At 30.4% G+C, this 27,935-nt stretch overlaps 2 protein-coding genes across 2 annotated transcripts; both read left to right on the top strand.

The window, feature by feature from the left end:
* The first annotated feature begins 10,254 nt into the window (after positions 1 to 10,254).
* On the top strand, positions 10,255 to 11,405 carry LOC129946053 (alcohol dehydrogenase-like). The gene is made up of 4 exons (XM_056056077.1): positions 10,255 to 10,391; positions 10,459 to 10,692; positions 10,756 to 10,929; positions 10,997 to 11,405. The coding sequence occupies exons 1-4, from the start codon at positions 10,299 to 10,301 to the stop codon at positions 11,279 to 11,281; spliced, it is 786 nt and encodes a 261-aa protein (XP_055912052.1). The 5' UTR covers positions 10,255 to 10,298; the 3' UTR covers positions 11,282 to 11,405.
* Positions 11,406 to 13,233: 1,828 nt separating this feature from the next.
* Positions 13,234 to 14,285, top strand: LOC129947584 (uncharacterized). Its single transcript, XM_056058208.1, has 2 exons — positions 13,234 to 13,390; positions 13,456 to 14,285. The coding sequence occupies exons 1-2, from the start codon at positions 13,373 to 13,375 to the stop codon at positions 14,017 to 14,019; spliced, it is 582 nt and encodes a 193-aa protein (XP_055914183.1). The 5' UTR covers positions 13,234 to 13,372; the 3' UTR covers positions 14,020 to 14,285.
* Positions 14,286 to 27,935: the final 13,650 nt, after the last annotated feature.

Here is a 27,935-nt window from a genome sequence, read left to right as displayed (position 1 = left end):
ATTGAGATTATATACTTTTTGTTTGTATTTTTCGTGTTGATGCCGTCCATCATTTAAGACAGATTATCCAAAAGACAATTCAAAAGAAAAATTTTGGAAGACCCTCGTTTTTACGAACGTGTGCGTTGCGTTTGATGAGTGATGGAATTATTTTTATTGAATGTTTATTATATCACACGCAAATATTATTTACCTGTAGGTATTGTTTTTTCTTTTTCTTTTCATTTTCAGAGTATATGTATTTGATTTACGATTTAGACGGATTCAACGTGAGGAAAACACTGGAAAATTCGACATAATGACGTTTTGTGGGACAATCTATGCCTAGAGGGATCTTAGGTTTCTTAAGAATTATTGTTGATTTATAGAAAGAAACAGACTTGAGATATCAAATTACCGAATTTATGAATATAAAAAGGAATGGAAAAGGAAAATCAAAGCTTATCTAAATTTAATATTAAAGATATACAAAATAATGAATGCTGGAAATGTGCTTTAAGTTAAAGCCATGGTTACATAATCAATGTTTAATATATGTATGTTTGTCTAGTGACGAAGAAGAAGCTGGGTGCGTCCTAAACTGGTAATGGTAACTTTCCATTGGCGCCCTTGAAAACTTACACCTGATATTTCATGTGATAAGAAATTAGCATTTAAATGAACAATTAAAGATTGAGTGCATTTTGTAGAGATAATTGAGACGTCAAAGAGTTTTGAGTTGTTTTTTATAATTTTATATTTTTTGGAGAAAATGGTCAATTACATTTACATAATAAAAACTTTACTGGTTCCTTATAACATTAAATTAAAAATGTTTTCAAGATCGTTTAGAACAATAAGAAGTAAAAGTAGAATATTTTTAGTTACAAGTTTTCAAACATAATAAAAATACAAATCCAACATTTATTGAAAATTTTGCTTCGACACAATTCCGGTTTTCAAAATTAAATTTTCTTTTCTTTGGTATTAATGTGAAGCTATTGTGTTAAATTTTTTTGTTCGTTTTCTATTTTCAACGATGAAATCGTTTTCAATGAACGGCGGAATTTTGATTTCATAGTTTGAAACATAACCGTTCGACTGAAGGTATTCCACTTTCTACGTGATTTAGTTTAAATTGTCAACTATAACCTCAAATACTTGATTGCAATCAGGAAATTTTGTTTCATGAAAGTTATGTATATTCAATAATCAAAGTGACCTGTCAGAAAATCCTATTTATTGTTTTCAATGATGAAAATCCAATAGGAACTTTAAAGTAGCCTTGATTGTTAGTGTTAAATTGTTTTTAGGCTACAGTTTAAATCTTTATAAAACCATAATATAATCTGCATTACACCAAAAATTGAACCGAATATTTTAATAACTTTTGCATTTTGTTTTTATAAGAAAACGATATTGGTATTTTTTCTTCAATTGAAATGATCATTTTTGTTTTGACGTGTCAATAGTTTCAAACTATTTAATAGCCTTCAAAATTTACTCAAGATTACCAATCCACTAAAAACATCCGGTAAAATTTAAGAGGTGAAACGAAAAAAAAAAAGAGTTGACTAACACTGAAAACTTCCCGTCTGTCGAAGTATAGAAACATTTTAATACCAACATTTTGTACAAGATAGAAAAAATTAAAGGTTCTATAAGAAATAAACAAAATATTAGAAACAATTGATCCGTTTATTTTGAAAGTGGCATAAGTCACTTTTGTTTTAAGTCGAAATATTTAAGATATTTGTTATTCCGTTAATTACCAATACTCTCGAAGAAATCTCAATAGTTCTCAACTTATTGAGTGCAAATTTTTTAAAAATGAAAATATACAGTTCAATTGTATTTAGTGTTGCCATTAACTCGATTTTTTTTGAAAAAGTGACTTATGCCACTTTCAAAATAAACGGCTCAATTTTGTTAATTTAGTTGCCAAGATATTATAGCTAAAAATCAAATACAACCAACTTTTAGCAGTATTTTTATTTTTTACAAAAAGTAGTTGTTTTTTCATCATGGTATTAAATTAAAATAAAAAAAGATGCTGGGTTGCGACCCACACTGATTATTTTCCATTCTGTCTGTCGATTTGTCTTGCTTAAAAGTTTGTAGGTTTTCGTGTTGGGTTAAAAAAGTTTTCAGCTGAATTATTGTTCAAAATTTGAAAATTACAAACAACATTTTTCATATAAAAAAATAATTTAGTTTGAAAATCTAGTTTTCATAAATAGAGTTTTAGTCGAAAACAAATGTTTCCAAACTTAAGTAGCATTTCTTAAATTTAAACAAATTGGACAAATGCAACTAATTTGAGAGAATTCAAATTACCGAATATAAATTTTTAAGAAACTTGCGTACTATTTTTTGTAGATTTTATTTTCTTATGAAAAAACGGACTGTTGGATTTTTATGAAAAAAAAACTTCTATAAATCGAAAACAATATTTTCTGTGAAATAAAAAAGCTGTTTGAGTCGAAATTAAATTTTTACCAAGTTTTAGTATTGTTTTTGTTTATTGTTTTTGTTTAGGTTTTTATGTTTTGTAAAAAAAACTGTCAATTGGTTTTTATTCAAAATTTTACTAAACGTTGACAACGATATTTTTTGAAAGATAAAAGTAGTTTAAAGCCATAATCTCAAGTTTTTGAAAAGATATTTGTGTCGAAATTCAATTCTTACCAACTTTGAGTAATGTTTTTTTAGGTTTTTATTTTTTATAAAAAAACTGTTATTTTGATTTTTCTCAAATCTTTACCAGATGTTAAAAACGTTATTTGGTGTTGCACAAAATTGTTTTGAACGTAAAAACATTTTTTATTCGTAAAATTTTTGAGGTGGCACATTTTTTTAAGTTTTTTAATTTATAAAAAAATACCGTTAATTGAATTTTTTTCAAAAAATATACTTGTTTGATATCACGTTACAGTTTATTATATAAAATTTAATTTAAGTGTGTTGTGTTTTTGTTTCGTGAGATTTTTATTGTTAACCAAAATTTTCAACTTTTTTTAAACTGCATTGGTAAAAGGATCCGCTTAATTATTGGGAGCGATGTTAACGCTTATCACATGGTATGGGGTAGTACGAATATCAACTACAGAGTTGGGTCCATTTTAGATTATATTCTTGGTACTAACCTCTTAGCAAGTGATGTTAGAAATGAACCAACACTTATCACTAAAACTCGACAAGAAGTCCTGGACATAACTCTTGTCTCAGACACTATACACCATATGATCGTGGACTGGAAAGTATCTAGAAAACACTTGTTATCTGAAAATTGATAAATCCAGTTCAATATCAATGTAGATGAAAACCCGAGTCCATTGACTTTACGAAATTATCAGAAAACTGACTGGGCTTCATACAGGAACTCGTTACAAAGTCTACTAAAACCTGGACTATCTAGTCCTTCCTCAAATGCTAATAAGCTTGACAACAAAGTCAATGACCTCACCTCAGCTATGAACAGATCGCTGGAAATTGCTTCTCCACTTATACACATAAGAGGAAAGAGGAAACCATAATGGTGGGCCTCAGAGCTTGACTCGCTCAGAAAAGAATGCAGGAAACTCTTCAACCGAGCCAAAGCCGCAAGACTAGCCTATCACTGGGACTCTTACAAAGAATATCTAAAAATTCCGTCAACGAGTCCAGCGATGCCAAGCTGCTTAAAAAAATCAAGACGGCTCCTGGACTCAAGTAATGAATCGCTCTATAACAGTCAATAACTGTCGATCATCTCTAATGTAGATGGCACAACAGTTTAATATTCACCTTTGCTGGGTGCCGGGCCATAGAGACATTCCAGGTAACTGTAAGGCAAATGAACTCGCCAGGAACGGTACAGTACAGCAAATCCTACCACGTTTGGCACGTATACTGGCATACCAATCGCTACTTGTAAACTATTGCTAATGCAAGATGCAGTGAGAGGGGCAGGCCTCAGGTGGAACAACATCACCACGTGTCAAGTCACAAAAAACATCTGGTCAACACTGGTTTAAAACGTTCAAGGTGCTTGCTCTCTCTAAGCAGATCGCATATAAGCTCGACAACAGGTGTCATAGCCGGACACTATCTAATAGGAAGGCACACCACGAGACTAGGCGTATTCTCAAATGACTTTTTCAGAAGCTGTATGGACGAGGAAGCGGAAGAAACGGTTCTTCATCTTCTCTGCACATGCCCTGCTCTGGCTCGAAAAGGAGAATTCTTTTTTAACGATCTAAACGATCTAAATCATATCGTACAATCAGCCTCTCAAGTTTCGTGAGTGACTCAAACTGGTTCCATTGAGCTAAGGAGGAAGCCTCAAGATTCATGTGGTTTTACAATGGGCCTTTAAACTGGCCTAAATGTGTCCGTTTTCATCTTGGACAGCCACTATTTATAACCTAACCTAACCTAACCATGGTAAAAAAAACACACGCAATTTTCTTGAAAGCCCTTTCTGCATCTTTCTGCATTATTATTTGTATAACAAAATTTATTTGAAGCCGATATATCTACTGGTTCTGGAGCTATGGTTATGGACGACGAAAAAAAAGTCGCGAACGTACGGATGTACGATTGTACGGACGCACAGACGTACGAACGTACGTACACATGAATGACATCTTCCTAAAATGGTTTTATTTAGTTTTAGACGCTTATGAAACGTCGAGAAATGTCAATTTTCAATTTGACGAATCGGACCCATTACAATAACTTCCTATGGAAAGTCAAAACCAACAAATTTACGTTTATTCAGGATAATTTTCGGTTTTACAAAAAATGTATCTTAGTTTTTTTTTGGATTCAGCTATAAAAACTTATCACTTAAAATAACGCGCCTTAAAGTGGTGCCCTAAATCAATTTTTAACACGCGCATATTTTCCTAAAACTAACAACGAAGTATTTAGTTATTTCTTAGAATCTATTTAAATTATTTGTTTATTCTTTTGACCTTTCAAATTGTGTCTATCTAAATATTAAACGTACATACATCACACTTTGAACTTAATTAATAAAAGGTCATTTAAATAAGCGTCACCACATGAATACAGCAACAAGGAATTGATGCATTTTAATTTGAAAATATATTGAATATTTTAAGGTTCAAATAAGAGGTTATCTCTATTAATTTTTTGATTTAAGTTTTACAAATATATTTTTTTTTTCTTGAAAGAATAAAAAAGCTAAACACGCAATCAAATAAAGTTTTATTTTCATAATAATAGATTTCAAAGAAACTCAACAGCAGTTCAAACTAAAATGTGGTTTTATTGACATATTTATGCGTTTAAAGTAAACGTTACAATAAATTTAATGAAAAAACAAGCAAATCTGAATAAATCCAGAAATGAAAGCTTCTAATCTATGAAAGTATTTTTTTCTTCCCGAAGCTTCGTCACTCGTCTTTTGATACAATTTTTAATTGCGGTCGGCAATAAATTAGCATAAACATCAACAGTGAAATCAAAACATTGACCTACACTTGCCTAATTCTAACCTAAATCAACACGTGCTGACACCCAAATAAATAAAAGACGAACAAAAATAAATAAACAACCTTAAAAAATGCGCATCTATCACAAAACAAAATAATTAAAGTTTCTAAAAATAGATTTGTTTATTTTATTTTAAACATAGATACATCTAACTCTCTTAAAATGCCTTTTGCCTCTTACGGTTTTTTAAGGAAAGTATTTAAAATTAAAATTAAATTCCGTTAAAATGATAAGCTTTTACATGCGTCGCTATTTATAGGAATTTTGCTTCTAATTTTTATTCAACGACCTTGAGTGAGTCATTAAAGGTAATTTTTTTAAATTTACAACTGAATATTAACCTACTTGTGTTTTTTTTAACTAAGTCTGAAAGTTGTTTCAATTTCGGTAACATAACAGCCTGTATTATGGAGGTTTATAAAAGTCTATTAATTGGAGCTATCCCCGCCATCGAATGATTCTAAAAGTCATAAGGAGTTGTATTTAATTATGTTGGAGTCAATATTCGTAAATCATTAACAATATCTTAATATAAACTACATGTTACGATGTTTGTACAACGTGTGCAATTTGATCTAACTTAAAAGATAGATAGTAGAATAGCTTACATCTCAATTTATGATCGCAATATTATTGTATTGAAAATGATTTGTCTATAATTTGTTTGTATTTTTTAGGAATCCCTTCAATTCAAAACTAATCGCATTGAGTGAATGGATTGACCATCATTATATTTTGTAATAATTATTATTTTTTTATATGAGACTAAATTTGGATTTTACTTCCTTAGCTTTGTTGTCAAAAGTACCACTTTTAACGGAGGACATAATATGAATCGGAAATTCAGACCTTTTTAAAGAAGATCCAGGGAGGGGGTCATATGAGCTATAAAGCTTATACAGTTAAGTTGTATACGTAAGGATTTGTTAGTAATTTAACGACATTCAACAAAAAGTGGTTGGCTGTCAAAAACAACTTAAATTTTTGTAACTATTAATGCTTTAAATTAAATAAGAGATCATCAGTTTTATATTAAGTTGACTTCAATTTCATATTATATTTTTGATTTACATAGTGAACATTGAAGTGATTTTAACTCGCGACATATAGGAACTATGTATATATGGCAAGTATTGCAATCGTAAAACCTTTCGAATCAAACATTACATTACGATGGTAGAAAAGTCAAAAAATTGAGTCCTCCAGTTCCGTGCGTCTGTCTGTCGGTTCTGGCCCCTAGAGATTAAACCATATTGCCGATTCAAATAAAGGCTGTCAGCCGATTAGCTAAAGTAAAAATTAAATATCGATTCAAATATCTTTTCAAAAACTTAAAATTTAAGCTTCAAACTTATTTTATCTTATAAGAAAAATTGTTTTCAATATTCAGTAAAATTTTGAAGAACATCGAATAGACAGTTTTTTTTACAAAAAATAAAAACCTAAAAAAAAAATTAATAAAAGTTGGTAAAAATTGATTTTCAACTCAAATATCTTTTCAAAACTTTGAGATATTGGCTTTAATTTACTTTTATTTTTCAAAAAATATTGTTGTCAACATTCAGTAAAATTTTGAACAAAATCGAATTGACAGTTTTTTTGTAAAAAATTAACAAAAGTTGGTAAAAATTGAATATGGATTCAAATATCTTTTCAAAAACTTGAAAGTTAGACTTCAAACTTATTTTATCTTATAAGAAATATTGTTTTAAGCATTCTGAAGATGTTGAGAAAAATCGAATTGATAGTTTTTTTTACAAAAAATAAAAACCTTAAAAAAAAATTTATAAAAGTTCGTAAAAATTGATTTTCGACTCAAATATCTTTTCAAAAATTGTAGATATTGGCTTTTAACTACTTTTATCTTTCAAAAAATATTGTTGTTAACATTTAGTAAAATTTTGAAAAAAAATCGAATTGATAGTTTTTGTACAAAAAATTAAATACCTAAAAAAAAATTTAACAAAAGTTGGTGAAAATTGATTTTCGACTCAAATATCTTTTCAAAACTATAAAATATTGGCTTCAAACTAATTTTATCTTATAAAAAATATTGTTTTCAACATTCGAAAGAATTTTGAAGAAAATCGAATTGACGGTTTTCTTACAAAAAATAAAACTCTAAAAAAACAATACTAAAACTTGGTAAAAATTTACTTTAAACTCAAATAGCTTTTCAAAAATTAAAAATATTGGCTTCAAACTTATTTTATTTAACAGAAAATATTGTTTTCGATATTCAGTGATTTTTATATAAAAATCCAACAGTCCGTTTTTCATAAAAAATAAAATCTATAAAAAATAGTCCGCAAATTTCGTAATATTGATACTAGTATACATATAGACAAAATTTTAAGCAAGACAAATCGACAGACGGGATGGGAAGTTATCAGTGTGGGTCGCATCCCAGCCTCTTTTTTTATATTTTTTAACAAGAAAAATAACATAACAGCGACCCCCACACATATTTTTTGGTTTGAAATCGAAAATTGAACTTTTTTCAATAAAGAACCGATCGATTTTTTTTAAACTTTCTCGTTTTCTTTCTACATTTTGGTATAGCTCCAGAAGGGAACCCCTCATAAAACCGTTGTTTTTAGCTTCCTATGTGAAGTAATTGTAATGGGTCCGCTTTGTCGATTTGTTTCAAGGTCCCTAGAATCTAAATAAAAGATTTTTAGAAAGATGTCTGTGCAGATAATAATGCAGGAAGATGCAGAAAGGGCTCTCAAGTAAATTGCGTGGGTTGTTTTCTTACCATAGCAATTTCAAAAAAGGTGAACATTTTGGATAACCCTAACCATTTCACGAACCGATGACGCTAAAGACTTGAATTAAATTTTGTACTATATATTTTTACGAGATAATAAACCAACACATTTTTGGAAAAAAATCCAATTAACAGGTTTTTTATAAAGCGAAAACAAAATTGAAGAAAAAAAATTCCCACCTCGAAAATGTTACGAATAAAAATGATTTAATCTCCAAAACAATTTTGTGCAACAATAAAAACGTTTTTAACATCTGCTAAAATTTTTAGAAAAATCAAATTGATAGTTGTTTTACAAAAAATTAAAAACCTAAAAATAAGATAAAAATGTTGATATAAATTGCTTTTCGACTCAAACATTTTTTTTTAAATTTGAGATTATGGCTTCCAACTAATTTTTCAAACATACAAATATTGTTTTCAACATTCCGAAAAAAATTGAGAAAAATCAAATTGACAGTTTTCTTATAAAAAATAAAAACTTAAACAAAACAATTAATAAAAGTTTTTAAAAATTGATATTCGACTAAAATATCTTTATAAAACTTTGAGAAATTGGCTTTAAATTACTTTTATCCTTAAAAAAATATTGCTGTCGAAATTCAGTTAATTTTGAGAAAGAGTTTTTTTTACAAAAAAAAATAAAACCTGAACTAAAATAATAATAAAAGTTGATAAAAATTTACTTTCGACTCAAACAGCTTTTCATAAATTAAAAATATTGTCTTCAAACTTTGTTATTTCACAGAAAATATTGTTTTCGATATTCAGCAGTTTTTTTATAATAAAAATCCAACGGTCCGTTTTTTCCTTAAAAAATAAAATCTACAAAAAACAGTACACAAATTTGTTAAAAATTGATGTTCCGTTCTTGATATCTCTCAAATTTATTTCATTCATCCAATTTGTAAAAATTAAGAAATGCTACTAAAATTGGTAAAAATTTGTTTTCGACTAAAAATCTTTTTAACAAAACTAGATTTTCAAACTAAACTATTTATTTTTAACAATAATTCAACTGACAACTTTTTTAACCCAACAAGAAAACCTACAAACTTTTAAGCAAAACAAATCGACAGACGGAATGTGGAACTTATCAGCTTCTTTTTCGTATTGATTTTTGATTGTACGAAAATGTTGATGAATTGTGTTCAACTCCTTTCCCTTCTAACCCCAAATCAGCAGGTGCTTCCGTATGTCGAAAACCTTAGACTCAGCAACGCGTGGCCAGGTCCCCTAGCATTCATATAAAATATTTCAATGTACAAAATATTTTGTTCGGCATTTTATAATTTAGGAAACCACTAAAACTATTAAAAGCTTTGTTAAAGAAGAAAAAGTAAGTTCTTTTTTTTCTAAGAAAATAACATAATCTACAAAGTTTTCTCAACAATCCTTTAATAGCATTAGCCATTTATAAGTTATATTCATAAAACCTTAGTTTTCTTCATAAAAAAGGATAAATACAATTTTTTCCTGATAGGGTTTTTTAGGGTTATCGTTCAGGATTCAATTTTTGTTACAAGTTTTCAGAATCTTGTGTCTATTTCGACTTAACTTAAAACTAAAAACATCAGTTTTTGAATAAAATCACTTAGCGGCAACCCTATCTTCTCACCATTTAGATTGACTGTTACTGCCTAATGATATGCAATACAAATTATCAATTATCAACTTTGAACATACCGTCACCATTGTCGTTATATTACTATGTTATCGCGACTTCTGCATGGTAAAGTGATATAAAAGTCTAAGCCGTATGTGTTCGAACACTGTGCACTTCTCCTCTAATTCTAAGAATTATAATCTCATTTATGCGTTGATAACGGTGCCGATGCTGGTTCTTATCATACGAGTAATTGTTTTTTGTTTCTTTTGGACAAAATAATAATATCATTGGGTGTGTGAGTTATTGTTAATCGCAAATCACAAATCGCAATTGAATCCTAATTCGAGATAGAAGTCTTCAAGCTAACCAAAGCCATGACATTTAAATCAGTAGTAAGTGACATCTCGTTGAATCAAGGCCATTCAAAAGTTATAGAAAATGGAAATGCAAGGTAAAAATGTTGTCTACGTTGGTGGTTTCGGTGGAATTGGGTTTGCCACTTGCAAGCTTCTAATTCAAAAGAAAGTTGCTGTAAGTTTGTCGAGAGTTTTTTTTTATACGAGTGAAGTAAAATTAACATTTTTGTTTTATATTTTAGAACTTGTTCGTCATCGATCTTGTCTTGAATGAACCTTTGATGAAGGAATTGAAGGCCTTGGGTGCTTCTTCTGGCACTCAAGTTAACTTCGAACAATTGGATCTTTGCAAAAAGGAACAAATTCCTGAGGTTCTGAAGAAAATCATTGCTCAAATTAGTTACATTGATATTTTGGTCAATGGAAGTGGTATGATCAATGACCATAAACCAGAACAGACCATGGGAGTTAACTTGGTAAGTTCAAAAAGTTGTATTTATCCCTCTTAGGGTATAATATTTTGTTGTCTTCATTGTCAGATGGGATTGATTTACACTACTCTAGCTGCAATTCCTTACATGGACAAGTCTAATGGAGGACGTGGTGGTATGATTGTTAACATTGCTTCCGTCCTTGGACTGGAACCATGCTCATGTTTGGCTATTTACACTGCTTCCAAACATGGAGTTATGGGATTCACTCGTTCAATTGCCGTAAGTATACAACAAATTTTATTTCAAAAAGTGAATTTTTTTAATGTTTGTTCTTCTTTTCAAAAAGGATGAATTCTATTATGAAAAGACCGGAATTGCTGTTATGGCAATTTGTCCTGGCATCACCATGACTGGCTTGTGGCATGAATTTGATGGAAATGATACTTTCCCATATTCAACTCAATTGAGTAAGAAATTCTTTTCGGCTGAACATCAAAGTGCTGAGGAATGTGCTGTTAATTTTGTCAAAGCTATGGAAACAGGAAAGAATGATTCTATATGGATTTTGGATTTGGGTAAACTTGAAGAGGTTAAGCCTAAGGTTTATTGGACTACAACCCATAACAATTAATTTACCAACAAAATATTTGTTATTTGTTTGTTTAAGAACTTTAAAAATGAGGCAAAATTAAATTATGTATGTCATATGTAATGATACAAAAAATTTTAAATAAATTATACCTAAATGTTTGAAATTCTTTTTTAAAATTCGTAATGGGACTTATAATTGAACTTTTTGACATCAAGGTTAAAACATATAGAATTGCAAATTCGCTAGATAAGTGGATTGTATTTGTTATAATGTGAAGGTCAATCCAAAATGTAGCAAATGAAGGCCATAGTCACATTTCATTTGTTGTTAATAAACATTTTTTAAAGATGAAATTCAAAATGAAATAAATCGTTTTGTAAATTTTGAAAAACGATCCCTAATTCCAGTATTATAGAATAGAAAATCGTGGCATTTCTCTACTGCACCGTCCCTAAGGGATTGGGTTCGAAAACCTTCTTGTAATTAGGTCAGTTTCGCTGTACATTAAGTAAAAATATTCGTTGTATCTTCTTCTACATTCATGCAGACGGGACCAAAAATCACCTGAAGAACTTTTCTCTCGAAGCATTCAATTTATTTTGCATTGTCCAAGCCTCAGAGCTTAACATGAGAACCGAGATGGTAAAGGTCTTAAAGATAGTGACTTTAGATGCCTGAGAGATGACTCTAGCACTCATTTTTCTTCCAAGTCCCAAGGAGCAGCGATTTATAAGAGTTATATTTCGTTTCGCTGTTGGTGTCGTTGTATGAATTTATAACAATGCCTAAATAGACAAAGGCCTTAACTACATAAAAGTTATATATGTCAATGAAAGCTATCATTTGTTCTTTTTATAATGAAGGCATAAACTTGGTCTTGAACTTATTCAACTCTTAACACACCTTCTAAACTTCTGTCACAGAACGATGTTAAAGAAGTTGCATGACAGTGCATCACCTTGTCTTAAAATTTTTTTGACATCAAATTCATCGGTGATATTTTTTCTGACCTTGATGAAACATTGTGCATTCTGCTTTGTCTTTCTGCAGAAACAGATAAGTTTGACAGGAATACCAAAATTAGACATTGCTCTGTAAGGCTCTTATTGATCCTGTCATATGCGGCTCTAAGATCGATAAAGAGATGGTGATTTGAAGTTCCAAGATCCTCTGTAGCTATATTCTACCAGTAACACAAATAGTCACTAAAGTATTTGCCTCTAATTTGTCAATTAAGGATGTGATAATATTGAGAACCTTGCGTATACCCCTTTAAAAGGGCAGTTAGGTACATTCTTCTTTCACGCTCAATAATTTAGGTAATATAAAGCCTTACTATTTTAAATACTTAACAATTTACTATTCTAAGAGGTATGCCAACATCAACACCGTTTTTACAAATGTCACTGTTCACAACACTTAATAATTCAAATGCATATCAAAACCTGCCCAACCTACAATAAGGCCATTGCTCCACTTATTGGTCAAAATAACAAATTGTTTGAACTTCAAATAAATTATACTTACTCCGAGCTTAACAACAATATACTGTCATTAAGCTCTTTACTTTTCCTAATAATAATAACCGATTACATAAATTATGACATAATGTCTTATAGCTAGGTGGTATGCTTTTAGCTTCTATCATCTGCATAAGGTCTGTGTAAGACTTCCGTTTTCGACTCAATTCGATATGAGGTAACTAATTATAAATAATAATAATTTTTCATATATTGTTTGTAATCGCTTTATGTTGGTCTTTATATATTGAGTGACAAAATTAAAGGTGTAGTCACGAAGACGACTTCAGTGGCTTGAAAAAACTATTGTTCCCTTAAATGGTTTACAACGTGCATCGACGAAAGTGAAACTGTTACCTGCCGATTTTTGAATGGAGCTGGTCGATAGGCTCATAACTACCTAATTATTGATTTGTTAATAACAATTGAATGCAATTTTAATATAAATTATGAACACAATTAATAAACAATCAACATTCGACATTTGGTTAAAGAGTTGATAACAAGTTTTTAACAAGTTTTAACATCTATACAAGAAGCAACAAATTAAAAAAAAAGAAGCTTGAGTTTTTTTTCCTTTAAGAAGGATTTTTTAAATTTGTTAAACAATATGTCTCTGTTAAAATTGGTGAGAAAACATTTTTAACTTAAAGAAGGAATAAAATAATAAAAATAAATTGTTACATCTTTAAGGTTTTTGTCTTCTTGGCTGTGACTGCAACGAGCATCAACGCAAGTGTTGGACCACATTTTGATCTAGCACCTGCGCCTGGAGTTTACGGGGCACCTACATTCTTACCTCCCCCGGTTCTACCACCACCTGTTTTCCCAGGACCAGGACTTCATGTCGCACCAACAGCACCTATATCTCCAGCACCAGCACCAGTTCTACCAGCTCCAGCACCTTTATGGCCTGCACCGGTTCTTCCTGCCCCAACAACACCATTCTGGCCAGCACCAGCCCCAGTCTCGTATTTCCCTGCCCCAGCTCCCTTAGCTGCTGCACCACTTCCACCAGTCTTCGACCCTATCCCATTCTCTGTTCCTACCTACCGTGCCATCCCCGGACCCATAACAAAACATCATCATCTTTCTCTTGGATTTGCCCATCCAGTTCAAGTTCAATCGGCCAAGGTTATTGCAGCTCCAGCACCCCATGTTCATCCATTTAAGTTAGTCGATGCTCACTCTCACGCCCATATTCACACACATTCGGCGCCACTACTTAGTCTACCACATCATCACCATCAATGGTGATTTTTTGAGTTATAGTTTAAGTAGAAACCCTCCCTAAACTGCAGAGGACGAAAATTTGTATGCGTACCAAAGAGTATTTAAGTTTTAATATTGAATATTTTGATTCTATTATGTTAGTAAATTTTATGTTTAAGATAAAAAATGTATAAAATATCTTTTTTATGCTCTTAATACCTGTGAGTTGTAATATTAAATGATAGAAGAAGAAATAAATTTTAGCAGATTGAACTTATAATTCCAAATAAAATAAAAAAAGAACGAGTTAATGTGTATTTTATTGACTGAAAGGAGTTTAAACGGACCCGACTTTAAAATTATCAAGGGTCAAATGTCACTTAATAGATATAGCTACCCAAAATATAAAAATGGAAATACGGGTTGCCTTTTATACCTATACAATCATGGAACTTTCTTGACGCATTTTCTTAGAGTTCGAGGTTAAAATGAGTGCCAAATGAAAGAAACGAATTATGAATTTCAATTTGCTGAATGCAATGAAATGGAACTGGATATCATACAAATCCAAGAGAGGAAAACCATATTTTTAATCCAAAAGAAAAATGACAAGCAAACTTTAGCATTTGCCAAATTTCTAAGAAAAATATAAATTTTAAGAAATCTGGGCAGTTATACTCCGTTTTGGACACCAATTGAATTGTGTTGCAGTGAAAAACTACTCTTAAGATGACCTTATAGATTTTGTTATTATTTTTCAGGCATTGAAAATCTGAAGTTATTTCCGAAACTATTTCCTTTTTTCTATTTTTACGTTTGAATTATACTTAATTTTTATATTTCAACCGATTTTTAAATGTTTAAAGGCTTTTTGATGAAGCAAGAAGAAGAAATACTATCATACGCAGTAAAATTGCAGCAACCAAATTTGGCTTCAACGTATACATATTTCTCAAACTTACTGTAGTTAGTACTCTCAGAAATTATAACGCGAATTAAAAATGCAACACCTTTTTCCACGTTGATGGAAGATTTAAAAAGAATTATGAAAAATATAAACAATAAATTTTCAGCATAAGCCGTCCCTAAGATAAGCTGCGTTCACTGCGTTCCACATTGTCCATCCCCTGGCTTAGCTCATACTATTACCGCGCATATCGTCAGAAAGAACTGTTCTCAAAAAATATAAGGTTATACTGTTGTTCTTTTGAGGTAATTTTTGACCAGTGTGGGCGGTATCTCAGCCATAACTCGACAATGTTGGTTTTTAAGTGCCACAAAGTTGTCAAATTGACTGATATTGGTGGACAATATTGATATCACCACGGCGAGAAATTACTCGGCCAGGTTTGGCATGTGGCACCGTCTTGTTGAAACCATATATCTATGGAGTCTGGTCAAAACGGCATAGGTCCATTTTTATTAGTTACGGAACTGTACAAAAAATAAAAAAGAGGCTGGGATGCGACCCACACTCGTATCAATTTTTACCAAATTTGAGTACTATTTTTTGTAGATTTTATTTTTCACGAAAAAACGGACTGTTGGATTTTTATATAAAATTACTGAATATCGAAAACAATATTTTCTGTGAATAAAATAAGTTTGAAGCCAGTATTTTTAATTTTTGAAAAGCTTTTGAGTCGAAAGTAAATTTTTAACTAGTTTTAGTATTGTTTTTTTTTGAGTTTTATTTTTTGTAAAAAAACTGTCAATTCGATTTTTCTCAAAATTTGTCCTAATGTTGAAAACAATATTTCTTATAAGAAACAAATAGTAAGAAGCTATTATCTCAAAGTTTTTAAAAGATATTTGAGTCGAAAATCATTTTTTACTAACTTTTGTTAATTTTTCTTTCGGTCTTTAATTTTTTGTAAAAAAAACTGTCAATTCGATTTTTCAAACTTTAAATGAATGTTAAGAACAAAATTTTTTTTTAAATAAAAGTAAATTAAAGCCAATATCTCAAAGTTTTGAAAAGAAATTTGAGTCGAAAATCAATTTTTAACCAACTTTTATTAATTTGGTTTTTATTTTTTGTAAAAAAACTGTCAATTCGATTTTTCTCAACATTTTTCAAAATGTTGAAAACAATATTTCTTATAAGATTAAATAAGCTTGAAGCCTAAATTTCAAGTTTTTAAAAAGATATTTGAATCGATATTCAATTTTTACCAACTTTGAGTAATGTTTTTTTTAGATTTTTATTTTATATAAAAAAAACTGTCAATTCGATTTTTCTCAAAATTTCATCAGATGGCAAAAACATTATTCTTCGTTGAACAAAATTGTTTTAGAGATGAAATCATATTTCAGTCGTAAAATTTTGGAGGTGACAATTTTTTTGTCAGTTTTATTGATTGAGATGATAAAAAGAGCCGTTATAGCTATTGTTTTTTTTTTTCAAAAAATATACCTGTTTGGTATCACGTTACAATATATTATATAAAATTTAATTCAAGTCTCTAGCGTTTTTGGTTCGTAAGATATTTAGGGTTAACCAAAATTTTCACCTTTTTTTCAAACTGCTATTGTAAAAAAACCACTCACGCAATTTTCTTGAGAGCCCTTTCTGCATCTTTCTGCCTTTTTGTCTGTATAACAAAATTTATTTGAAATCGATACCTCTTCTGGTTCTTCAGCTATGGCGGACGAAAAAAACGTCGCGAACGTACGGACGTACGGACATACGGACGTACGGACGTACGAACGTACGTACACACGCACGCACAGACATCTTTCTAAAAATCTTTTATTTCGACTCTAGGGACCTTGAAACGTCGAGAAATGTCAAAATATTCAATTTGACAAATCGGACCCATTACAATAACTTCCTATGTGAAGTTAAAAATTTACTTTGGTTTGGTCTTAACAGTGTAAGTCCATCTTAACCGATTGAAAAGATATTCGATGGTCTTAATCGCACTTACATTTCTTATTTAAAATTGTTTTTGGTCAAAACGACATAACTTCACTTATATTGTTTTAACCAAACAAACTTTTTCTATTTTCTTAATAACAATGTGGTCAAAACAACATAACTACAACTAAATCTACAAAGCTGTTTCAAGGCAACTCTCGATGAAGCTGACTCCTTCATAAGAACTGTGCTGTAAAAGAAGCTATTATCTGTTACTCGAATTTTGACTGCAGATCAACGCGGTTGCCACACACCACCGAATAAGACTTCAGATGATGTGATTGAGTCAGTTAAGGATCATATAGAGTCCTTTCCTTCATATAAGAGCCACTACACACGAAGGACATACGATAACTTTATTTTACCAGCAAATTTATCTCCGGCAAAAATGTTCACCTTGTATATTGTATAAAGACACAGAACTAGAAAAGTATGTTTCAAGGACAATTTACGAGAGAGAATTTCATAAAATAAAATTAACTTTTTTAAAAACCAAAATTAAGGTTTGCATTGGAAGAAAGAGTGATGAATTAGGAAATCTTAAAATGTTGCTGGAAAGCCATCATGAGGAGGCAGATATGGCATATGAAACGAAAAAAAGAGACAAGATTTAAGCTCAAGAAGACCGAACGAAGGCTTGTTTTATCTTCGATTTGCAACAATGCCTTCCAACACCAAGTTTGTCTACATCAGTTGCCTTTTATAAAAGGCAGCTTTAGATATTCAATCTTACCATAAAATAACAAAATGACATAATTTTCCTTTTACCACTAATTCCAAGAATTTTCCATGAGAGTCAAAGGAGAAGATAGAAGACAAGACTATGATCTAGTTCATTCATCTGATGAAGAAACTAATTGTATCAACAAAAACACTATAATTTACATTAAAATTCGTATTTTGTATTTTTTTAAACTATATTCAAGCTTTTTAATTACTTAGTTATTGTTTTTGCTATTATTTTTATTGCTGTAAAATAAATTTGTTTGTTAAAAAAGTATCTACAAAATTAATTTCAATACAATTTAAAATTATATGAATCCACCAATTTAAAATTATATGAAAAATCCGCTTGGTCAAAACAACATATCTCCCTTGAAACATATGTACAAACATCGATTTAAAATAAATAATATATTTATGTAAATATCATCATTCATAGACATATTGCATCAAAATATTCCTGAAATAACCACAACGGGATTTAGAAAAAAATTTGAACTTTTAAACGGGTTTTTCTTAAAACCAAGATTTTGGACTTATGTCGTTTTGACCTGACTCCATAGATATTCTCAAAGTTGTATTCTAAAAATCACATAGCAATGACCATAACGCTCCGAATTGACGGTGACAGTCGGTTCATCGTCGTTTTCAAAAAAGCAAGGTCCAATCCCACCTCGGTAGCAAAGAACGCACGAAACAGTGACTTTTTGTGCATGTAATTCACTCTCTTTAATTACTTCAGGATTCTCAGGACCCCAAATACGACGATTTTGTTTATTACCATATCCACCGAGTAAAAGATGTGCGTCGTCGATGATAACGGATAACCCGTTTTGAAAGACTGGAAAACTAGCTCATCATAAGAAGTGGTTTGTGCATTCGTTTAGTTCGTTTAGTAATTATAAAAAATGTATATTCAATATCAATACAATTCGCATAGTCTTTAGAAAATTCTCTCATCGAAAATGCCTGCTTTTGGTATATATGAATCTCTTCTTCCTTAGATTAGAAACTGTAATTTATAAAATAAATGCTGGTGTACCCCAGGGCTCTGTTTTCTCTTAGACACTCTTAATTAGACTTAAAAATGATCTGTTGTCTAAACCTTCTTATTCATTCAACTGTTTTGCTAACAGAACCCTCAGATTCTCATCTCGACTGAATTTTCTAATAGGGAATTATTAACCGGGAAGAATTTAATGATTCAAAAACTCAATGCGGTCTTCTGTCGTTAAATTGTATACCAAGCACCACGCGATCGATAGATTATTAACTTATCATAATCATCACTAGTATACTGTCGCAATATTTCTTGCCTTTCCTTGTTTTACCCATACTTTATCAATTTTTTGATAGAGAAAGAATTTTGAAAATAAACCTCTCTTCAGTATTCAAAAGTTTTCATGGCCACATAAAACGAATCTCAAGTGGCAAATTTTTCAATGGTTATTAAAAGAGCCTCACTTCACAGTCTCCTTTTTCTTTATTCCCATGAAAAGGAATCTTCTAAAGAACCGAGATAAGTCTATTGGATTTTTATTCTAATTTGTTTTAAATTAATAGACATTTAACAAAAAATCTAAATTCTGATTTAACTCTGTCAAGCCTAAAATTGTCATTTTGAATTAATTATCTATTAATCTATTTTGTTGTTGTTGTTGTGGGATGCCAAGATCCATTAGTGCTGATCATTAATTCTCTAGGTTATAATCAGAAGCAGAAATCATTAACGCGTTTTAATTTTGTGTTATACTCACGTATCCATGTCTTGTTATTTCATGCGTATCTTCTTACATATGTTTGGTTATGTTTTATTCGACCTAAGCCTACTGACTTGAGCGTTGTTGTCAATAGATTGAATTGCTTTTTAAATATAGCTCTATTATTTTGGTATATTGATGGTAACTGATCGAACTAGCAAAACAAGTTTAACTTCCCCGAAACATAAAGCCTATATACTTACTTACCTACTAACGTCCAACACCGTACCAGTTGGAATAATTTATAAAATATTGTTTTAAAAAAGATATATTTTGTTTTCGTTTTTGTTTGTGATTACATTTAATGTTCAAATAGAAGACCGCAAAGATAAACAAACAAATTGCATTCATTATTTTCAATCTTTATATGTTTTCAACTTCAAATTGTAGCCTAAGGATTTGCAGGATATTAGAAACATAAACGTGCTCGGAATCAATATGTTGTATGTGACTCGCCAAATATTCAAATTACATATGGTAAATATAACCATACATTTTTTTGCTATAAATTTGGTGAAAACGACTTGTTTTAAATTTAAAAAAACCACATACAAAAGGTGGAAAACACATAAAAGAGGTTTGTTGTGGTCACACAAACTCGTTTCTTTTCTTTAAATTTATTCTTCAAGTTTTGAAACGGAAAAATAGTTGTGTATTATATTTTCAGGTATGTAAATTAACTAAAGAAAAATATGAAATAGTAACACATTTTTGAAAAACTAAATTTATAACAAAAAAGAAAGTTAAAATTCCGGAAACGTCTGACTTCTTTCGAATTTATTGCTGAAAACAGTTAATACACGACGAATATTTTGAAGTAAATTAGTTTTTGAAAAAAAATATTTATATTTAGTATACGAAAAATTCTTGAATTAATCCGTTTTCAATGTCGAAATAAATGTCGGTTTATTTGGTTTTGAAAATATTTTGGGAAATTACTTCAGTTGTAAAAGTTCAGATTCTGGCTGTGCAAATATATTGTTTCAAAATATATCATATTCAATTTTGAGACAGAGAATTCAAACAATAAATAATTTTGAGTAAACATAATGTTATTAAATATTTTGAAAATTAGAATTTCGGCCTTCATGATGTTAAATTCTGATAGTCTGATCTTGAATGAACAAGTTTAAAAATGACCGATTGAAAATGTAATAGTTGCAAAATAGAATCGAATAAATTTGTATCAACAAAAATTGTATCGAAAACTTTACGAACAAGAAATGCAACAATTTTGTGCAACTAAAAATGACGTTTTTGACATCTTGTAAAATTTTGAGAAAAATAGAATTCATAGTTTTTCTGACAAAAAAATAAAAACCTAAAAAAAATTAATAAAAGTTGGTAAAAATTGATTTTCGACTAAAACATCTTCCAAAAATATTTTATTATGGCTTCCAACTAATTTTATCTTATTAGAAATATTGTTTTTTTGAGAAAAATCAAATTGTAAGTTTTTCTTACAAAAAAAAAAACTTAAAAAAAATGTATAAAAGTTTTTAAAAATTTACTATATACTCAAATATCTTATAAAAACTTTGGCTTCAAATTAGGACTTTCAATTAACTCTAGCCTATAAGGTACTCGTATATTGTTTTCGAAATTCGGCAACATATTGAGAAAAGATAACTTGCAATTTAATTTTTTTTCAAAATTTTACCAAAAAATTAAACCCTAAAAACAAAAGTTTATAAAATTTGATTTTCGACTTAGTTATCATTTGAAAACTTTAAGATATTGGCATTTAAAAAATATTGTTTTCAACATTCAGTAAAATTTTAAGAAAATCGAATTGACAGTTTTTTTACAAGAAATAGAAACATTAAAAAAATTAATAAAAGTTGGTACTTTTGGTTGGTTACTTTCGACTCAAATTTCTTTTCAAAAATTAAAAAAATTGGATTCAAACTAATTTTATCTCACAGAAAATATTGTCTTCGGTATTTCGTAATTTTTTAATAAAAATCCAACAGTCAGTTTTTTTCATAAAAAAATTAAATCTACAAGAAATAAAACGCAAATTTGGTAAAAATTGATGTTCGATTCTCGATATCTCGTAAACATTAGAAGATATTGACTTCAAATGAGTTTCATTCATCCAATTTGTAATTGTTTATATAAGAAATAAACATTTTTAAGAAATGCTACTAAAACGGTTAAAAATTTGTTATCGACTAAAAATCTCGTTAACAAAACTAGATTTTGGAACAAAACTATTTCAGTGTATGCAAAATATTGTTAGTAGCTTTGAAATTTTTAAGAATAATTCAACTAACAGAATTTTTAACACATCTCAAAAACCTACAAACGTTTAAGTAAGACAAATCGACAGACGGGATGGGAAGTTATCAGTGTCGGTCGCATCCCAGCTTCTTTATGGTTCAAGAATCACTTAAAAAAGTAGTTCACATTTGTATTTTTCCTATCATTTATTTACACCCGACTTTTATGACTTTACGATATTTTTTGCCAAGCCAATACATTTCCACTTAGTTTATTCGAAGTATTATAAAAATTCATAAAATCTCTGCATCAACTTGTTTTTTTTTTTTGTTTATAAATATAATCATCATAATCTATGCGTTGATCGGAAATATACATCTTTTAAGTGCGAATTGTTTCGACAAGAAAGACCAACGATATTAATAACCTTGAAATGAGAAAAAGCTTAAAGAAGAACTATTTAGTATTCAGTTTGAATGAGTTTTTTGGCGCGAAAATAACAAAATTCCAACTTGAAGCTAGCAAAGTTCTTGTCAATCTTTCAACAGCGATTTTCGCTTGACTGTGGTTTTACTCTCATTAAATCTGTCAATTAAAAAATATATAGAATGAACATTTCACAGAAACTTAATTGAATTTAAAGACACATATGCACGAGTCTTCTATTTTGTAAATAATAAGATTGCTTCAATCTTGTGTTTATTTTCAAGGATATTTCTATTAAATACATACTTCAATTAAGTTTTGTTTACAAATTTGTTTAAAATGTATCCATACTTTAAAAGACAACATCCCTGACTTTTACATTGAATTGATTTGATCCAAAGTTGCAAGGTGACATTCATTACAATGCTACAGTTTATAGCTTTTGTTTCCTTAGGAATCAAAGTTATGTCCAATTTAAACAAGCTGTAAAATAAAACGTATCTCATGGTTTTCCTTAAAATAGGCTTTGGTCAATTAACCATTTAAAGAAAAGTTGAAAATACTTCCATTATTATATCTATACCTACCTCACCTGCATAAGTAGTTATAGGAATAGGTTTAAGCAACTAGAGCAACGGAACTTGAAACTTTTAAAGAGCAATTATATTGGTTTGTTAATGAATGAAAATATTTTATCAGATTGACTTACTCAATTAACCAAACTGTATTATTCATTTATAATGTATAAATAAATGTGAATATTGGAATGGGAAATCATCGTTAAATGGAACTTAATTTCCTGTCAATCGAAAGTTATTTGAAACTGAAACTGAAACAAAATTAAAAAGATTATCTTTTGTTATAAAACAATGGCAAAAGTCATTAAGTCTGTATTGATGGAGAGGCTTTAATGATAATAATAAACTATATTGAAATAGGTATTGGGAGGTAATATCCAATTCATACCAAAGAGTTTAATTAATGAACAAAATCACTTATCAAAGCTTAAATGTATTAAGTAATAATGGATTATCAAGAGATAATAATCAAACACCAATATTGATTTTATAATATTTCACTCTAATAAAGAAGATTTGATATCCAAAAGTTATGAGCATGCAAAAAAGTATAGGCATTTGAAATTAGAGGTGCAATACGAGGCTCTTATATAGAAGTAGGTTCTTTAAAAATTCAGTGTCTACCACTACTTTTCAATAGTTCAGAAAATTTAGATCGCCGCATTTTAAAAGATGCAATAATTTAAAATGTTGATTTAAGTTTTGGAATCGATTTGAATTGAATTGACTTTTTATTTTAAACTAGCATACACGTTATTGTTGTTGTTTATGTATTTTGATGCATATATTGTTCATCAATTTACTGCATTCTTAATAATGATTCAAAGAGAATACTTATTACCGATTATTGATTTCTGACAAAGTTTTATAATTATCAACTTTTACACTTGTAATTATCAATATTTTAAATTCCTAAGCCCTAAGTTACACTCCCAACAATTTTCAGCATCCTATTATATATAAACAACACGAAGTTGCTGATTTACCCAGGATAATTTGTTTGCATTCTTCTATACGTAGTCTTCAAAGCTAAATTTGGAAGGTTAACTACCGATTCTGGACTTTGATTTTACTCAATAATAATATTATTTTCAAATTCTACTAAAATATTAAACTAACTAAAGTGCACAAGAACGAACTTGCTCTTGAATCAAAAGGGTATGTTTAAACCTAGTGTCAATAATTTACTTACTTACTTAAGGTAGCGCTACAGTCGTGTCTGAACTAGGGCCTCACCCAAAAAACTTCTCCATCTAGCTCGGTCCCAAGCTAAATGTCATGTGGGTGTGGATTCGAAGACTTTACGGGCTGGAGCATTGGTTTCCATGTGCTCTACGTGACCCAGCCATCTTAGTCGTTAGACTTTTACCCTTCTGGCTAAGTCTACATCGATGTACAGACCGTACAGCTTGTCATTCAATCTTCCCCTCCACTCCCCATCGATGCATACGGGACCGTAGATCACACGAAAAACTTTCCTCTCAAAGTGACAAAAGGTGCTTTCATCCGCTTTTGTCATAGTCCATGCTTCTGCATCGCATAGAAACACTTTGGTCCCTCGAGAGAGGACTTTACAACTCAATTTCTTTATAAGTCCAAAGAAACAGCGGTAAGCCAGAGTTATTCTGCTCATCGCTGGTGTTGTTACAGCGGAGCCTAGGTAGACGAAGTCCTTGACATACCTCAAACTTACGTCTGTCGATGGTGACGTTTTGACCAAGACGTCGGTGTTCTTGATGGCAGCATGTACTTTGTTTTACCATCAATACCCGTTAAACCCATTTTTGCCGCCTCTGCCTCAATACTCACAAAAGCCCTGAGATCTTCTGATTATGTCTATGTCATCAGCATATGCTAGTAATTGGACAGGCTTTTGAAAGAAAGTGACTCTAGTGTTGACGTGTGAGCTGTGTACTATTCTTTCAATTACGATGTTAAAAAAATCGCATGACAGCGCATCACCTTGGCTAAAGCTTTTTTTAACATCGAAAGGTTCTGTTAAGTTCTTTCCAACCTTTATGGAGCAGCAGTGAATTCTCCATGGTCATCCACCAAAAATAAAAATAGGTCTATACAGCTCATCCCTGTGGGTGCTGTCATATGCGGCCTTGAATTCAATGAAAAGATGGTGGGTGTCGATTTGGTATTCTTGGGTTTTTTTTTTAAACTACGCTGATCAAGACCTATCAGGTTGTTGAGGATGGGCTTTAGACGTTCACATATTACGGCAGCGAAGATTTTGTAAGCGATATTAAGTAGACTAATGTCTCTAGAGTTGGTGCAGTATAGAGGGTTTCCTTTTCTCAGGATCGGGCAAACAATATTGAGGTTCCTTTCATCGGGCATGCTTTCTTCCGACCATATCCTACAAATAAGTTGGTGCATGCTCCTAACCAACTTATCTTTTAAGCGCGCGGCATAAAAAGCCAACCACTCCAGCGGTTTTATTAGACTTCAGCTTGTTGGATTGTTGGCTTTCGTCGTCTATGTTGAATGGATCATCCTGCCTTACAGCGGAATTCGGTTCATCATCGTCGTTATACAGTCTGCCGAAGTGTTCCTTCCATATCCTCAGCATTGACTGCAGCTCCACTATATGATGTTTCCACTTTCGTCTTTGCAGCCTTCGGTTCTAGGTTTATATACCTGTGAGTTTTGTTTTACCTGTTCATAAAACTTTCAAACTTCATTTTTGCTTTTAAACCTTTCAACAACACGCTTCTCATGCCCTCTATTTTTCCTTCTGAGAAGTCGGTGTTCCTCTCTCCTCTTCTTGTTGTTTGGCTGCATTTGCCTGTCGACATTCCTTATCAAACCAGGGATTCTTTGTTGGTGGTTTCTTGAAACCCAACTCATCAGAGGCGGCTTCTCTGATTGAATCTTGGCAATGTTGCCACTGGTTTTCGATACATTGTGTTGGCGGCAGAGATTCGAGAGAGGTTACTTGTAACTGGGTTGGAAAGATCAATCATTTAAAATTTTAAAATATACCCACAAAATAAGTTTTTGCTAAAAAAACTTAATTTCTTTACAAAACCTTGAACATTTGAAAAGTTATTTTTTTTTAAGATTTTTTGTTTTTAATTGATTTTTCATACATACAATTTTTTAATGAAGTTTATCAATATTTTTGGTATGCATTTATGCATTTATTTTGAATATACAAATTTACATTTTACATTTGATGTTCGTTAAAATATGTTAACCCGTTTTCGAAGCATCAAATTTTGGAAAAAAAATATTTTTATAGAAATCAAAAACAAAAATACGGGTATTTTTATCGTCAAATATTATATGGACTTGTGTAACAAATTATTGAAATCGGTTCATGAGTTTTTAAAAAAATGACAGGCGAACAGAATCAAGGGACCCACTTTTGTTTTAAATATCAACATAGTAAAAAATTCTGCGTCTTTAAAGTATTTAAAGTAACACTGAAAATTAGGGGCCGTTGCATGATGTTAAGTTTGTTGGACCGTCATGCTGACAAATTTTCCAAGAGTATCATAAAAAGTGCTTTCTCCAATTAGCCGTTTGGATTCGGATTAAAACGGTAGGTCCCCTTCATTCCTAACAACATTACTCGCACACACATTTTGTGAGTCGTAAGTCACAATGCCCTAGTTTTCAGTGGACTGTTGCGCTACCTTGTTTATTTATTTATGACATCGAAAAACGCGTCACTCAGTCTGTTACAGCTTTACTGATTTTTGAATTGTCTTACTTCAACAGCTACTTGAGGTATGGAGTTAAAATTTGAAATTGGTAACTAATTGGTTTATTAAATTTTCGAATTTGAATTTTCTGCTGTAAAAATAGTTGAGTTTCCACATAAAAATGAAATTTGATCAAAACAATTTTTGAACACCAGTTTTTACAGTATCTTAGAGATTCGTTAATTCCGAAAATATTTTAAAGGATATAAAACTTACTGAATAAGACAAAATGAAATCTACACAAATTTGTATGTGTTGGAAATAAATTACGCCTTTTTTATTCTAGCCAGGAGGCAAATGATAGAAATGAAAAGAAAAACTCTCCTGCCTTCCCCCCAAGCTAGCAACTTATGAAAACTTAAATTGTCCGTTGAAGGAAAAAAAATAATTAAGTAATACTTCATTCAAGAGCAATTATAATAATAAATAATAGAATGGTTCACTGATTGAATATTTTGCTTATTAGTGGTCAAAAAGATAAAATAATATAATTTATTTCAATAACATAAAAACTTTTTCACAAGGCCCTTAAAACAAAATGATTTTATTAACTGATTGCGTTGCTTTTTATTTAAAATCATTAACTTAAAAATAGTGACCACCCTCCTATTTGTATCCCAATATAGGCTGCAAGCAAGTTTAACGAAAATTCACCGAAATTATACATATTTTTATACATTTTAACGCACGTGCCGTCATTTTGCTTAGGCAATTATTGAACTTTTAATAAATTCAAAATAAATATAGAATTTAAAGTGGCGAAAGTGTTTATTTAATTTTTATATGAACAAAAAAAACATATTTATTTTTTAAATTTACAAATCCCAAAATCAAATTGAAGTACCAATATCGGTATTTTAAAAGGTCAATACGACTAAAACTCGTTTTAAATTAATTTTAAGGGTCAACCGATGTAAAAATGTATGTTATGAAAATTATTGTTAAAAGGTTTTCGTAAACAATTTATCATCTTGCTCGTATATAGTTGTGATATGTCCAAAACCTGAATGTACTCTGGTCTAAAGTCATGTAAGCTTTCTTTCTTTTATTTTTAACATGGATTTTTATTTGTTATACGATTATTTGCTACCTAATGTCTGTATTTTTGTACATGTGTCGTATCGTAAACCAAGTATATTTTTGATGTTTTGAATATTAAATTAATTCAAATTAAATAACCATTTTCGATCATTCATCTTAAATGATAAATTAATCAATTTTGTCACGTCTATAGGTCTATAAAAAAATCTTTCTTGAATAATTTATTGTTATTTGTTAAAATTTGGTTGATTTTGCAGAGCATTTTAAACAGAATATCAAATGTCAGCCAAACCAATGTCCATTAGGTCTCAGTTCAACAGCTGATTATGACCCGGTATGTATTTTAATACCTACCTTTTACCTATCAGGTACAATTTGAAAACATCTATATCAACTTTTTCTTTTCTCGAACAAAAGTGTTTTCAAGTCACGTTCGTATGTAAATACGAGTATGTTGTCGAAAAATAGCAAAGCGGATGTGCGGGCGTTAGATAGAAAACACAAAATAGAGTAGACGTCTATCAGACCAAAAATAACTATATAAGGAAGTGAGAGATCTGATCAAAGCGCATTC

This window comes from Eupeodes corollae, chromosome 2 (genome assembly GCF_945859685.1).
Source record: "Eupeodes corollae chromosome 2, idEupCoro1.1, whole genome shotgun sequence".
NCBI classification, from domain to species: domain Eukaryota; kingdom Metazoa; phylum Arthropoda; class Insecta; order Diptera; family Syrphidae; genus Eupeodes; species Eupeodes corollae.
This window is presented reverse-complemented; position numbering and strand designations above follow the sequence as displayed.

What these genes read in the sequence shown, in the direction of transcription:
- LOC129946053 (XM_056056077.1), top strand. Translation starts at nt 10,299, where the DNA reads ATGGAAATGCAAGGTAAAAATGTTGTCTACGTTGGTGGTTTCGGTGGA. An exon ending in TAATTCAAAAGAAAGTTGCT is followed by an intron (nt 10,392 to 10,458) that starts GTAAGTTTGTCG and finishes TTTATATTTTAG; the next exon opens with AACTTGTTCGTCATCGATCT. An exon ending in AGACCATGGGAGTTAACTTG is followed by an intron (nt 10,693 to 10,755) that starts GTAAGTTCAAAA and finishes CTTCATTGTCAG; the next exon opens with ATGGGATTGATTTACACTAC.